General features: G+C 36.2%; 1 protein-coding gene across 3 annotated transcripts in view; it reads left to right on the forward strand.

The window, feature by feature from the left end:
* Window positions 1-16042, forward strand: part of Foxj3 (forkhead box J3) — a 92050-nt gene that overhangs the window by 14527 nt on the left and 61481 nt on the right. For all 3 annotated transcript variants that reach the window (XM_055611010.1, XM_055611012.1, XM_055611011.1), the window contains one exon: window positions 8303-8363. In XM_055611010.1, coding sequence (XP_055466985.1) covers window positions 8320-8363 — 44 coding nt within the window. In that variant the 5' untranslated portion in view covers window positions 8303-8319. The remainder of the gene's footprint in view (window positions 1-8302; window positions 8364-16042) is intronic.

Raw genomic sequence — 16042 nt, forward strand, 5'->3', positions numbered from 1 at the left:
ATTTAGTTTTATTATTGTGGTGCTGAGGAATTGGATCCCTAGCCTCACATGCTAAGCATGTGCTGTTCCACTAAATCACGTCCCAGTTCTCACTGAATCTTACCAAGTTTATACTATACCTGTAGTATTTTTATTCTTCAGCAAGTTCACAAGCCTCTTGGAGAGGGAAAAAATTGTGTGTGGTTCTAGGAAAAGGAGTATTCAGAGTATTCAGAGTTGAAGTTCCCAGCCTATTATTCCTACTTCCCTGATCCAGAGTTTCTGCCAGGTCAAAGAGAATGCCCTCATCTGGGTGTCTTGTTCATTCAGTGGTCTGAATCAGGGATATCAGGTTGAGTTTACATGTCAACTGCTTTGCCATCACTGTAGCTGTGGCTATTGCTTTTTGGTTGTATTCAGAAGTGACCTCAGGCAGCCATTTTTTGTAGAGCTGAACTGAAAATTATGTGAAACTTTTCAGATGATTTTGCCCTAAGCCTAAATTAATGTATCAAAAACTCCTGATAGAACTTTTAATTAACAGACAACCTGAGTTTCACTCGACATTAATAAACCAGGATTTCTAGGAATGGGATAGAAGTGATAGCTGTGGGGGTGCACAGCTTTAATCCCAGTACTTGAGAGGCAGAGGCCAGCCTGATCTACAGATTGAGTTCCAGGGCAGTTGGGACTTTTTTTTTTCTTGGGGGGGGGGGGGAGTCAGGAGTGGTTTTTAGACTGATTTTAGGAGTTATTTTTACTTTTTAGTTCTAGTATTGAAGACCATAGTTTCCTTTCATTTGGGGCATATTACATTTATTTCTCTTGACATTCAAAAAGTCTGATAGATTCATTTTACTTTTCAAAGGTATGATAGACTCTCTTGCTTTGAATTACACTAGGCAAAGCACATAAATCCAATGCCCAAGATAAAGACACAGGATCCAAAGAAATGGCATGTTCATTTTCTAAATATAACTGAGCTCAGATTTAAAGTTCAGAACCCTCAGCTCTCTGAAAGCTGATTCTGTCTTTGTTTAGTGAGTACCATTAAAAGTAATTAAAATGGAAGGGCTCAGTATATTGCGAGTGGATAGTTTTTTAGATTTTGAATATTTCATGTATATCCATAAAGGTGATTTGAACAACATGAGTTAGCTTAATATACTTCTGTTATATTTTCCATGAAAATAAGTATATAAATTAGAAAAAGAATTTTTTTTTAATTGGATCACATGATTTGATTTTGGGTTCGGATGTTGCGGTTAAGTTATTGAGCAGAAGAGAACAACTGAAGCTTCGGGATTATCAGTGAGTTAACGGCAGACTCAGAAATAGAATCCTCTGCTCTTTGCCTGGGTATGATTTTTGTTTGAAGAGAGAGGCCTGTGATCTGATTATATCATTGCAAGAAGTAAAGTTTGGGTTTTGGAAGAAGTTCCAGCTCTGGTGTTACCACCTGCCTTAAGACCCTGGTTTGAAGCAGAGGAAAAAAAAGAGGCCAGTCTTAAATTTTTGTGCTCTTAATCTTAAAAAGCTGAAGCTAGTGGTTGTTCCCTCCCTCACCTTATCTTGTTTGTCTCTTCTTGGACTTGTCTTGTTTCTGGACAAGGATATATACTGTGTAGTTGATCTGTAGGAAATAATAGTGGCTTCTTTCATAATTTTTTTAGATGTATGAACCTTAATAATTATTTATTTGACAATGTTATACGTACATACATTGATCATACCACCCAACTCTTCCCCCCCCACTTGTGAACTTTTGTATGTGTATCATTGTATAGTGAATAAAGAGTATGGTGTGGAAGTAGTGGAGACTGCAGAGCACACTGTTGAATAGCTTAAGGGGTTGTCAGCTTGAGACTCATCAGATTGTTGCTGAGAGCTGCTTTCTGATTAAGTCATTGCTTTACTTTCTACTGTTCTAGCTTTGGCTCTGGTGGCAGGTACTATATAGGAAAAAAGCAGGAACTTGGCAGAATAAAAACATTTGTCTATGGCTGCTGAATGCTTCTCCTTAAAAACAGATATGATGGGCTGCAGTTCACAGCATGTAGCTCACCCACCCATTTAAAATGTAAAAATCAGTGTTTTTTAGAGTATTCACAGGTTCGACTAGCACTGCAATCTAATTTTAGAATCCCTTCTCCCTTTCTAGGACACTCCATACTTTCTAGCTGCCAATCCCTGTCCTCCTTTTACTTCTCTCTTTGGTAGCCCTAAGTAACTACTAATAGAATCTATTTCTAATTCAGATTTGCCAGTGTTGGATATTTTGTATAAATGGAATTATACGCTGTTTAGGTTTTTGTTTTTGTGTTTTGGTCTTTATTCTCTTTAGCATAATATTTTCAAGTTTGTATGTGTTGTACCATTTATCATTTCTTGTCAGTAGTGGATGGACACAGTACTTTCATCAGTTGGTGGGCATCTGGATTCTTTTTTGTTAGGATTTAATCTTCTGTTCAGGTTTTTTCTATGAGTTTATATGTTCAGGAAGATTTTCCTTTTTTCTTTCTCTTTTTCTTCTCTCTCTCTTTTTACTCTAAGAATGGAATTGCTGGTTTATATGTTATAAGTCAGTGTCCAGCTTTTTGATAGGCTGATGTGCTTTCAGAGGAGCAGTGCTAGCGACTAGAAGATTTTAAGAACTTTAAAATTTAGAAATTATTTAACTTTTGTTATGTGTGGGTGCAGGTGTACCTGCTCTTTCCATCATGGCTTCAGGGGGTGTGTGTGTGTCAAACTCAGGTAGTCAGGTTTTCATGAGCTTCTACAAGCCAGATTGCCTGCTATGATTGTGGTTTTGGTTTGTATTTCTTTTTTAGTGAATATGCTGAATACCTCTGTATTTGTGACAACTAAGGTTGTTGAAATACTTGCCTGTTTTTCAATTAGGTTGTTTTTTGAGTTTTGAAGATTCTGTATATATTCTGGATATAAATTGCTCTTCTAATTGGTCCTAAATTATGTGGAGATAGAAATATAAGACACAGAGACTGGGTTAGTGATCTGGTCATTTTCAAACAGATCTTATTTTAACTTGCTTTTAAAAAAATTGTGTGTGTTCAGATGTACATGTGTGGAGGTCAGAGGCTGATTTTATAGAGTTAGTTTCTGTGGATTCTGGGGATTGAAGGAGGGTACCAGGCTTGCAGGACCATTTCATCACACCATTATTTTAACTTTTTTTTCAGCTCTGGAAGAAATGGGTTGATAAGATTCATTGAATAAATATGAATGACAATAGTCAGATTCTGGTGATAAAAGAAAATTAAGCAGACAAAAATTTCTTTTGTTGTGAAGACTTAAGCAAGGCCGATGAAAGTTGTAAAGTATTCCCTACTTTTCTCAAGTTCTAAGCTTGTGATTTTCCACTTAGTATACAGTTTGTAGCTAACCTTTTTCTAACCATTTTGCAGTCTAAGTTAACTATTAGGTAATTCTTCTGACCTTGAATACTCCCATGATAAGTTAAGGACCCCCGGAGACTTAATTTTTTTATGGGAATGACAACATGGTAGCTTAGGATATACTTCATGCTTGGCTAGTGGGAGTGGGATGGATAACTGATGGCTTCTCAGCAGGATTTCTTTTTTTTTTTTCATTGCACTTCTTCTGGTACATTTCTTCTATTCTAGTTGATTCAGATAAAAATTATTTCCATGACTGCTTTAATGGTAAATACCTTTGACAGATTGTTTAATTTACTATGCTCAAGTAACTTGAATTGAAGGTTCTTTTTTTTTTAAAATATTGATTTTATCATTTATCTCTGTGTACGTATCTGTGAGCACAAATGTTCTACTGCATGTTGGTAATGGTGGACTTCAGAGAGAGGGGACAAATCCCTCGAGCTGCAGTTATAAGCTGCTGTGAGCAGTCTGATGTGAGTGCTGAGAACCAAACTCAGATCCCTTGCAAAAGTAGCTTTTAAGTTTTTTTTCTTTTTTTTTTTAATTTTAATCACAGGTCATTCACTTGTATCCGAGCCGTAGCCCCCTCCTTCTTTCCCTCCCAGCTCCACCCTCCCTCCCTCATCTCCTCCCTGCCCTCTTCTAAGTCCACTGATAGGGGAGGTTCTCCTCCCCTTCCATCTGACCCTAGCTTATCAGGTATCTTCAGGACGAATTGAAGGTTCTTTATAGGTCTTGGTAAAGTTTATACTTGTGAAACTTTTTAATTCAAAAGTAAAAAAATAAAGGACTAACTTTTGACCTAATATTTATTTTCAACAGACTTAATTATTTGAGACAGGATCTCTATGTAGCTCTAGCCGCCCTGGATTTGGCTATGTAGAACCAGGCTGACATTAACCAAAGATCCGCCTACCAGTGCTTCCCAGATGCTGGGGTTAATTAAAGACATGAACCATCACACTTGGCAGATTTTGGCTCTTAATCTTTGACTCTGTTCAGATGTTCTCATTCAGGCTACTGTTCTCGTAACCTAGGGGTGAAGTTTTCCTTCTCCCTACAGCAGAAGAAATCAAGCCTCAGAAGTTAACCGTGTATCTAGGTTCACACAGTGACTTTCAGAGTTGGAATTCCAGCTGAGGTCTTTAGCCACAAATTCTTTGTGAATTACAAAGCGCTGCATCTGTGGGTGGAGGAGGGGAAAGGGATATTGAAGATAACAGTTCGGTTTTACCTCTGCCCCAAATCATGCATTGTTATACAGATGTTTTGTACTAACAACCGCATCTTAAATGTGTTTATAACTCGGTTTTATGTATCCTCAGGATTGCTTATATATGATTCCGCCCTCTCCTGTAGGTTATGTAATGCAGTAAACAGCATGAATTGGAGTATAATCATTAGCCAGTGATTGGTCTCTGTACAAACTGATGACTTGTGTTAGTTTTCAAGGGATTTCTAGAAAAATGCTACTGTTAGCTATTGGTGCCAACCTTTTTAATTTTTGTTCTTTATTATGGCTGTAATTTAAGGAGTTACTTGCTCAGCTATAATTGATGTAGTACAGAAGTAAGTTTGTAGCTTAGAGTACACCAGCTGTGAGATTGCCTGACTTTGGTGTGAACCTTAGATTTTACAAACTTTCCATATTGCTGATTAGTTACTTTAACCAAGATTGACATGTTTGTTCTTTTAGTCATGACCCTATTTAAGGCAGTGATCTAGATGAGAAAATGGAGAAAATTGTAAGTTAAGTCATTGGGGCTAGAGCAGATTAGAATGACGAGGAACTGGAACTGGTTATAAATAGGAATGGATAGCCAGGTGTTCTGAGGATGTGATGATTGGAGATGCAATATAGAAAATCATTTTTCCGTTCCTGAGTTCTGAACTGCTTGTTAAATAAAGCAAGAATCAACAGATGAAGAAAAAAGATACAATATATTTTGAAAAATTAATTTTCTGTTCAGATGAAATTCATAGGCTTTAGTATATTTACAAGATTTTATAGTGTTTGTTACCATCTATTATAATATTTTTGTTTGTCCTAAAAGAAACCTCTTAGCAACCACTTCTTACATGCTGTCCTTCATACCCACCCTCCTGGCAACAACATTGCCATCTTTTGTCATGTCCCTAGCTAGACTTTGCCTATTCTGGACTGTTTGTAAATGGAATCATAAAATGTGTGACCTTTAAGTTTTCACTTTAGCATAGGCTTTCAAAACTCATCTATGTTGAAATACATAAAAAGATGTCATTCCTTTCTTTTTATGGTGGAATAATATTGTTACATATGTTGTCATTGATGTATTAATATATACATTTTGCTTTCCTATTCATCAGCTAATAGTCATTTGCTGTTTGTTCATCCGTCTTCCTTCCTTCCTTTTAGTTTTTTTGAGACAGGGTTTCTCTGTGTGGCTCTGACTGTCCTGGAACAGGACTTATTCTGTAGACCACACTGGCCTTGAAATCAGAGATCCACCTGCCTCTGCCTCCTGAGTGCTGGGATTAAAAGCATGCGCTACTACTGCCCAGCTGTTCTTCTTTTACTATGAATGTTTATGTACAGATTTTTATAGGAATATATAAGTTGACTTGGAGATACATATGTCTTTAAATAGAATTGTGCTGAGTCTCTAGTAGCTTTGAACTTTGAAAGAGCTCTGTGTGTGTGTTTCTAGAGATTGAATTTAGGGTTTTGTGCATACTAGGTAAGTATTCTTCCACAGACCTGTTATTTCCTGTTAGGAGAATAGGAGAATATGACTTCTAAAGAGTTAAAAACTCAAAAATGAGTTTTGGCTAACTCTACCACTCTTCATTGCCACCTACCCATGGTACCAGACTACCGTGGGTGATGTTTGGGTCAGCAGAGCAAATGCACCCAGATTACTGCCTCACAGAGTCCTAGGTGGAGAGGGAAGAGACAAGTTCTAGATGTTCACAACTTTTATTAAGTTCTAGCCACTTACAAAGTTATTTCTTTGTAGAGGAATCGAATTAAAAGGCCAGGACTGTTTAGAGAAGGTGTACTTCATAAAAGTCAAGAGTTGGAAAGAAACAATGGCTCTAACAGAGTTGAGATAGAGCCCTGAGAGCCAGCTTACATGGAAAGAGTGCTATTTTATCAAGATGATGGAGTCACTTTTAGGAATGGTGAATTTAGGGTTTTCAAGAAGCAGTGTTTTGTATGTGGTTGGAGAGCTGAGAGCACCCTTCTGAGACAGACAAGGGTTTGATCTGCATATTGGCTTTAAAATACAGTGCTAGTGTTTTTACTTGTGCAGTAAAAACATCAGAAAAAGGTTTTGCTTTATACTTGAGCTCTTGGTTTGACTGTGCTGATATTTCTGCTCTTTCTTGCTAAGGGTGACCTGTTTCTGGTTTTTATATTCAATTGTAAATTCCTTTAGTCACATTCATTTATTTTGAACCCCTGTTTGGGGGGGTTCTTTTTTTTTTTCCCCAGACCTAGATCAAAGGTGACTTCCTCTTATATCCTACAGGCACTTTAAGCAAAATTCTAGCTCTGAGCTTGTGTGCTAGGGAGATGTCACTACATTGTACTAGCCCCATTCCCTTGTCTGCATTTAGTGCCGAGGAGTTAAAAGACTTTTTCTTCATTTCTCTTGAATAAGACCTATGTTTTGGTGCTTTTACTTTGAGAGGTCTTAAAGTGCAAGTTGTAATTCTTAAGAGTTTGTCAGAATGTCCAGGAAAGTCTGGTTTTAGTCTGCCTCCCTTTCTAGTTTCCTTATCGGCATCTAGTTTTACTCTCATCCCTCATTTCATACCAAGTATTTGATTTTTTTTTTAAGTGTTTTAACATACGTAGCCAGTATTTAAATTATTTTCAGTGGTTAGGGTCATCAGACCATCCATCTTGTTTGTTATCCTATAGAAACAGAAGTGTCTGTCTCTTCAGTTAGTTTCTGAGAACCCATTAAGTTTCTTAATCAAAGGTTATAAACTTAGAATAAAATCTAGTTATTTATTTGGCCATTATATTGTTTAGAAAATAAGAGTCCAGTTAAGGATTGAATTTGTTCTTTTGAAAACCTAGAAGTTCTTACAACACTGTCTAAAATGCTGCCTAGCAGCATTGTGCTGGAACTGGGAAAAGAGCAGGCTGTTCAGGGTAAGCATTGCTTTCAGTTGCTCATGTCTCACCGCACGCACACTCTACAAATCGTGTACTTAACCTCTTCCTATCTTTTATAGTACCTGTTCACCTAGGCATTTGTGGATTATCTTTGTGTCTAGTAAAAATACTGGCATTCTGCCATTGTTCTATAGTAGTGCTAATAGATACATTTATTCATTGATTCTAAAGAAGTTGGTAATGGCTACTACATAAAATTAGATAGGTGGTATTATCCCCAAGTTTTAATGAAGAAAATAAAAAATAAGCCTTAGTAGTGTATCACAATCTGAACTATTCAAGTCCCCTTTCACTCAAGTGCTACTCTGCTCTTAACTGATTTTTAAAGCACTGCAACTCTTTCTCAGATGAAGTATTAGTGACATTTGTTATGCAAAATCAATAAAAATAGCACTTTTTATTGAAGACTAGTTGTGTTGGGGAGATGATATGGGACCTTCAGTGCTAATGGTAGCTTTCAGGTTTCTTGCTGGAATGCCTAAGATTCTACAAACACTTTGGACACATACACTGTGCTATGACTAATCTGTTAAATATTAGGAGGTCTCAGCACCTTTTGGTGTCAAAGTTACACTGTGTGTTTTCTGTGTGATTGATATGTGTGTTTTTGATACTGTCATATACTTTTCATTCATACATGTTTTAATAATGGTGATTGTTCAGCATTTTAGTTAGAATTGTGTTATAGTTGAATTTACTTTGAAGCATCTAATAGTGAATTCTTTTTTACTTTTAGATTCTCTTTGTGGCCAGATGGGTTTGTATGGACAAACTTGTCCATCTGTAACTTCATTAAGGTGAGTGCTTTTTTTTTTTTTTTTTAACATCTAATATTTGAAAAGTTAGTTGGTTATGTCACATTGCAGTGAATTTCAAGGTGAGGCTCAGAGTAGCAGTTTTATTATAGAATATCCTCGTTCTGTTTCCCCAGAGAAGTACAATAAATCACCTTTGCTGTAGAAAAAATGCTGCTGTTTTGTGAAGTAGTGCAGTTTGGTAGAGTAGGGGTATTTAGCTTACAGAGATTTTTGAGATAATGGGATTTAGATCTGTTCTTAATCTCCAGGAATAATCTTGAACATGAAACAACATTACTACACTTTTGCTGTTGTTTCTTAAAAATCTAATCTGTTTTCTACTTGCTTTAATTTAAAAAATGCATTTTGGTTGCTTTGTAGCAGATTATTAAAAACTAAATTACTGACGAACTTGTTTCTGAGGAGTGGCTAAGCATATTCTTTAGATGATCCTTTTCTACAGTAAGCAAATAAATGTAGAAAGTAGGAATTTAGTTTAATACAAGCTAGTGGTCTCAGATTTTTAAAGTTACCAGAGTCTTTCTTTGAATCCAGTCTCATGTTAGGTCCAGTGAGTAAAGCAGACAAATAAGAAACTCTCCATGTTCTGTTCTTTTAGTGGCCTCTGAGGGATTGTTATTGGTTCAAGAACAGGTTTTGAAAAGTAACCTTGCTTGTTATGGTGGCTCATGGCTTTAAATCAAACATCTGGGAAGCATTTTAATTTTTATTGAAGGCTTTCAAATTAAAACATAGAGTTTAAAATGTTAATCACAACAGCTATAGTTACTGGATGCTGTAGTCAGTATCATTTATTCACCGGGTACACTGCCAGCATCATTCTAACATTTTATAACAGTAGAATAGCATCAGTTAATTTCACCAGTGAAGTACAATAAAGCATCGTTGCTGTTATTTTGCTTCCTAAGCAAATAAGTAGAACTATTTGTCAGATACTGAGTTAGCCGAGGAGGAAATGGAAGAGACTAAACTAGAGGAGTAGGCTAAAATAATCTGGGGAAAGCTTCATTGAAAAGGAGACATTTGAGCGAAGAGATGGAAGAGTGATGGAAGAGCCATATGTGTGTGTGTGTGTGTGTATGTATGTATATATGTATGTATGTGTATTGGTATGTAGAGAATGAACTCTCTAAGTAGAGGGAATCTAGGACTTGCCACAGTAGGAGGCTCTTCTCTGTTTGAGGAACATTATTCTGGCCAGCATATATGAGGAACAGAGTATATGAGGAATAGAGAGCAAGAGGAAGTGACAACACATTGCTGGTGTCATGAGTGTGAAGTTAAGGATTATGTAGGCTTGAGACAGATTCTGGTTTTCTAGAATGATAGAGAAGGAAAATGAACAGTGAGTTTGCCTTTTTGGATTTTCAGAACAAGTGTTCATTGGAGCAAAGCTGTTTTCTGGAAAATTTCATGCCATTGTGGCAGTTTTCCCATGAGAATGCATTTTTCACCTACTTAGCTGGAGTGTTGTATTTCTTTTCTTTTCTTTTTTTTTCTTCAAAGGCAGTGGATACCTGTATTGTTCTGGAAATAGTTTTGGGGGGGAAAAAAACCTGTCAATTTCTTTTATCTCAGAGCTGATGCAGAACTAAATTGACTTAGTGGTGATTTTTTTTTTTTTTAATATGATGGGAGGAGTCAGTTTTCTTTTTTTAATACTTAAAATTTTGGGACTGTCAAGCTGTTTTGTAGATTTTGTACTTGCACTGAATAGATTTAATTAAAAATATTTTATAATGGGACATGCTGGAACAATCATGTAAAAAGGCCATTGACTGATATTTTTAAATTGTTTAGAGTATTTATGATTAAGTTAGGGTTTTATTTACTTGATAGGTTATAGAACTAAGATGGGTCTATATTTACCCAGAGTGTGCTGTAATTCTTGTGTAAAATATTCTAGGGTCAGCTTTTTTTAAATATAGCTATAAATCTATCAGCTCAGACATTGAAGCCCAATAACATCAGAGTCAGTAAAGACTCATTTCTATAGTGTTCTGTATGGCTCCTCTCAAAAACAGAAATTTCCATTCTCAGAGGTATGTGTGTGAAGAGGAGGACTGTTTGTCATTGGTTTTTCTAAGTGGAAGCTCTTTTCAGATAAGAAATTAGTAGTAGTCCTAGCTCTTGAGAAATGGAAGCAAGAGGATCACAAGTTCTGGTTACAGCCTGGAACTACATGAAACCCTGTCTCAAAAAAAAAAAAAAAAAAGGCCAAAAAAAAAATTATAGGATGATGATATCATCATATATATGTATATATATATGTATATATACATATATATGATATGTTTATATGATATACACATATCATGTATACATGCATACTGAGATTGTTTTACCACCTGTGGTTTTATTTATAAATTAGAAACCATACCAGATATCTGGACAGAAGATACCTTAGTAGAAACAATCTTAACTAGATACAGTTGTTAACTAGGTTAACAGAATGATGAGAGTAAAACTCTTTAAGGCATTGTGAAGAGAGACTTAAGACACCAGATACTCAGAGGACTTGGTGCATACTCAAAGGACCTGGTGCCTAGAGAAAATCTTAGTAGTTTTGAAAGATGAGCCTTTGAAATGGGAGTGCAGGAGAGAAGTTGCTCCATGACCACTGCTGGTGTCTTAGCTTGCAAGATAAAGTGTATGGACTGAGACCTAGACTTCCGAGGAAGATGCTGGTGTTTCTGAATTGGTTGCAACAAAGCTAGATCTCAAGTGTTAGAAAAACTGAGAACTGGTTTTACTTGTGCTTTTGGCAGGTCCTGGGTGAAAGAAGCCTTTGCTAAGGGAGAGTGGGCATGTGTGGGTGCCTGTCTGTCTGCTTGCTTTATTTATTATTCATCCATCCATCCATCCATCCATCCATCCATCCATCCGTTCATGTCTTACTATGTAGCTCTGGCTAATCTGGGATCTAGGTAAACCAGGCTGGCTTGGAACTCATGGAGATCTGCCTGCCTCTGCCTCCCTAATTACTGGGCTAAGGGCACATGCCAACCTGACTCTGAGAATGAAGATACAATTCACTTCTTCCTTTTCTAGCCTTGCAGTCTGTTTTTTTTGGACCTTTTCTTGGTAGAACTTTTAAAGAAGCCAGCTGGCAAAGCAGAAGTATAGTTTGCAGAGAATCCTAGCTCCAGATTGGCAAAGCAGAGTAGAGTGGGATAGTGTTGGAGTTTGCAGCTGAGGGGCAATGACTTAAGAACTGCCTTACTTGTTCCAGAAGACTGCTCAGAAATGTGGCATAAAAAATGTTTCCTATGATCTGTTTTAGCCTGTCTTAATGTGATTTTGGTAGAATGCCTGCATGTTGCTGAAAAACTTTAGTAGGTTTTGAAAATCATGTGAAAACATTCAAAAAGAAAGCCTCAAGATTAACAGGTACTTGTGAAGTCTGAATCTGCTGCCTTTAAGTCCTGAGTTTGGCTGAGAGTGAATGGTGAGGATAACAGGTCTTCAGCATCCATTCAGTTCCTGGGTTTGAGATGGCAAGGGTGGAGGTCAGGTCTTGGTGGACACAGTTTCTCTCAGAGTTGAATCTGTTTGGTTCCTAAGTTTGATTAAGATGGATTTGAATTTTGAGATGTACATATATTTTATATCTGAGTACTCAGCATCAGTGAAAACTTCACAACAAAGCAGTTTTTCCTTGAGTATTTATTCTCTATAAACAAATGTCTATATATCACATGACTTTTTTCACCTAATGTACCAGTACACTTGGAATTTGGTTTCCTCAAAGCAAAATAGAGTAATTCTTTTAATCAGCATAATATTGAGGTATGTCTGTGTTGCTGGTCTATCAGTAGTTATTCTGCTTTGGCTGTGTATACTCACGATTCATTTATCCATCCACCCATTGATGAGCATTTGGGCTGTTTCCAGTTTTATCTATTATAAATAAAAATGCTTTGAAAATCTGTGTGCACATATATGTCTAAATATATGGTTAGATTTGGGTAAATAAGTAAAAGTTGGATTGGATCATGTGATAGATTTGTACTCAACTTTAAAAAAACTACCAAATGTTTCTAAAACAGTTGCACCATTTTACATCCTACCGTCAACACTTAATTCTAGCTATCCTCTGTCTGATGTGCCTATTTGACATTGTGAACGTACCTGTGCAGATATTTTGTCATTAAAAAGACTGGTTTCTTTCCTTACAAATATGTGAGAGCTTTTTCTATTTCTAGATACAAATTCTTTTTGAGATGCTTTTTTATAGATAACCCTGCCCTGTCCATATGTGTTTTCATTCTTCAGACAGCGTTTTTGAAGAACATAAAATTTTAAACTTGCAATTTATCAGTTTCAGCTTATGAGCTCTGTATGTGTGTTGGCTATGAAAGATTATAAAGTTTTCTTTTATGATTTCTTCTATAACGTCTAGATTGTACATTTAGGTCTATCATCTATTTTTTCCCTGCTTTTTTGTGTATGGTGTCAGAGCATCTTCCTCTTCCATACAGATAAACCTGTTGCTTCAATATTGTTTTTTCAATTCAGTGATTTATTTTGGAACTTTTATTGAAAAGCAACTGAATATGTGTTTGCGTTTGTTTGCTCTCCATTCTGTTGAGCTATCTATATTGTAGTTTTGGTGTACGTGTTGAAAACTGCTAGTCATGTATTTTAATTGGGAGGAAGGAACCTAACATGTCCATAGTAGTAACTTGAAAATTAGATAACAACTGTAGTGTCCTTGAACAGATGAAGATAAGTTTTAGAAGAGTTTTAGCTAGGCTTAGGACTTATGCCTATAATCGCAGCACTGGGAGACCGAGGCAAGAGAATTGCTTGATTTTGAAGCCAGTCCAGGTACATATTAGGGTCCAGAAGATATTTTTGGGTGCTAGGGATCAGTTGGTCAGTGGGTAGGATGTTGCAACTAGATAGGAGTATATTTTAGTGTTGTATTATGCTGCATGATTATAGTATGCACTGGGGATTGGCATTTCAAGGGGGCAAGGGATAACAGGCTAGGGAAGAATTCTTGAGAGTTCTTACAAAGAAATGGATGTTAACAGTGATAGATATGCTAACTGCCCTGATTTGATCATTGTGTGTATCATTAAATAGGTAGACTCTGGTTGACTTAAAAGAAAACTTAAAAAACCTAGTGAGAAAATTTAAGAGAAACTTCATTCTATTTTATTTGCCATTTTGTAGCCCCAATTTGAATATGATTTAGAAGCTTATCCATTGTACAGTTTTCTTACAGCAGTGTTAACCTATCACAGTCTTTTCACTACTTGATAACATTATTAAGTTATTCCATTTCCTTAGGCTTTGTTTCTTTTTCCCATCCTTTAACTAGTTTATATGTGTGTATGCTTTGTGTGTGTGTGTGTATGTATATATATATGTATGTATGTTCAGTAAACATTTTCTTTTATTGGAGCGGCAGTGAGTTTGGGATATTATCACCATATAATCCTGGGTATCCAGGAATTCACTAGGCCAGGCTGTTCTCCATCTCACAGAGATCAAAATGCACAGAAAATACAACGTAAAGTCAGAATGGCAAAGCTGAGGAACTCTGAAATGGTGGCAAGAAACAACACAAACAACTAACAGTCTTGAAAAGATAGGTCTCCAGGGACAAATATATTTTAAGGGATAACATCTTTACCTATGGTTTTTTGGTAACCATTTCAACCCAGATAGTGCTGGTACTTCCATATTGGTACTTCCATATCTTTTCATACAAAGTATTTATAGTGGTGATGAGTTGGTGTAGCTGACCTGTTGTGGGCTCTTCTTTATCCCACCCTTAATCCCCATTTCATCCTCATCACTAAATAGGAGAGAAAGGATAGGGAGAGAGGAATTAGGAAAATTCCTGAATCTGTTTTTTTTTTTTTTTCCTTTTTTTTCCTTGACCATGGCTACTAGCAAACTGCAAACAACCCTCTGACCTACCACCAACCTCGCCTGTTGAGGTTCTAGCCTTTATATAACCTCTGAAAAGTTCCTGGAATTCTAAACATCACTATTTGCAGCTATCAAAACCACATCACCGCTAGAGCATGAGGCAAACAGTCTGAAGGAGCCCCACATCTCTATACCTGGAATTAAAATGAAAGCACATTCTTTAATATTTGTGTTTAAAAAAAAACAAAACAATTCTCTAAAGTATTTTCATGAACAATTTATGTTGTATACTCATTTGATCTTTGATTTGTTGATAAAATTATTTGTACTTTCTAATCTCTTGGACTTTTAAATGTTTGAATACATTTAATTTAATACAATTTAATTGCCTTTCCTTATTTTCCTCAGTACCGTTTTAATCATATCCTTAAAGTTGTTTTTAAAAATTGTTGTTTATACTCTTGTATGCAATTACAGAAAGAAGTGTGAGAAAGTTATTGGAGGGGAGTGACAGGTGCATATATTGTTTGCTCTGAAATTTCTAGTATTTGATGAATTATCTTTTCAGGGAAGGACTTAGATAAAATTTCCTCTGGTTCAGGAAGATTTTCTCTCATGACATTTAAAAAATACCTAAGAAGAGAGTTCTCTTCTTCCTCTTTGGTTTTGGACATGCACATCTTGTGTCTGTCATTCAGCAGCCATGTATTATATGGTGTTTTTTTAAGTTTTAAAATAAATATTTACTTATTTAATGTGTATGGGGAAAAAAAGAAACCAAAATTCCAGATTTTTTTACTACAAGTTGATGTTTTATGTAAATTGGTATCTGCTCATAGAGCGAAGTTCTGCTTATTTAGTTTTTAGATTAGTGTTTATATTTATTAAATTTAAAAAATCTTTTAGGAGTCCAGATGAACTTTTTTTTTTTTTTTCCTCTGAAACTGGGTTTCTCTGTGTAGCCTTGGCTGTCCTGGACTCACTTTGTAGACCAAGCTGGCCTTGAACTCACAGCAATCTGCCTGTCTCTGTCTCCCTGAGTGCCTGAGTGCTGGGATTAGAAAATGTGTGCCACCACGTCCTGCTCATTTTTATTTTTAAGTCAGAGTCCTTGAACCCAGAGTCTTGTCTATGCTGTGTAAGCACTCTATCACTGACCTACATCCTCAGCTCTTGGTTTTTGAAAGTGTCTTCCTATGTAGCCAAGGCTGGACTGGACCTGGAGATGGAGATGTGCCTCACCATCTTGAGTGCTAGGATTATAGGTAGTGTGCCATCATGTCTGACTCTATTTTCCTTTTCATCTAATGTGATGGTTTCTTCCTTAAGTCATCACAGTGTTGAAGGAACTACATATCTGTCTTTAGCTTCAAGGAAGACAACATTTTCTGAACAATATTTGTGGGCAACATTTTCTGAAATTCTAGTTTTAGTTGAATGTTTTGTCCACCTTGATTCTTCCCTCTGTCTACCCCTTTAAGCTTTTGGTTCATGTCTTATAAAAAATTAGAGTGCTTTTATGTAGTAGACTAAATTTTATCTGATTTTTTTTTCTTTTAAACCAGTCTTGAAATTGAAACAAGGAATCTAAAGATAGATAGTATGGAGTGTATGATAACCTTCTGGAAATGCTTTTGAAATAAACATATTTTTCATGACAGTTCTATGAACTGATACTATAATATAAATGATAGTAAATAATATAAACTTCTTTTTGTCACACTCTGGTGTGTCACATTGCTGATTTAAGACTTACTGATAAGTTGGAGATT

Source organism: Psammomys obesus, unplaced genomic scaffold, assembly GCF_907164565.1.
Source record: "Psammomys obesus unplaced genomic scaffold, mPsaObe1.curated_primary_1811, whole genome shotgun sequence".
Taxonomy (NCBI): Eukaryota; Metazoa; Chordata; class Mammalia; order Rodentia; family Muridae; genus Psammomys; species Psammomys obesus.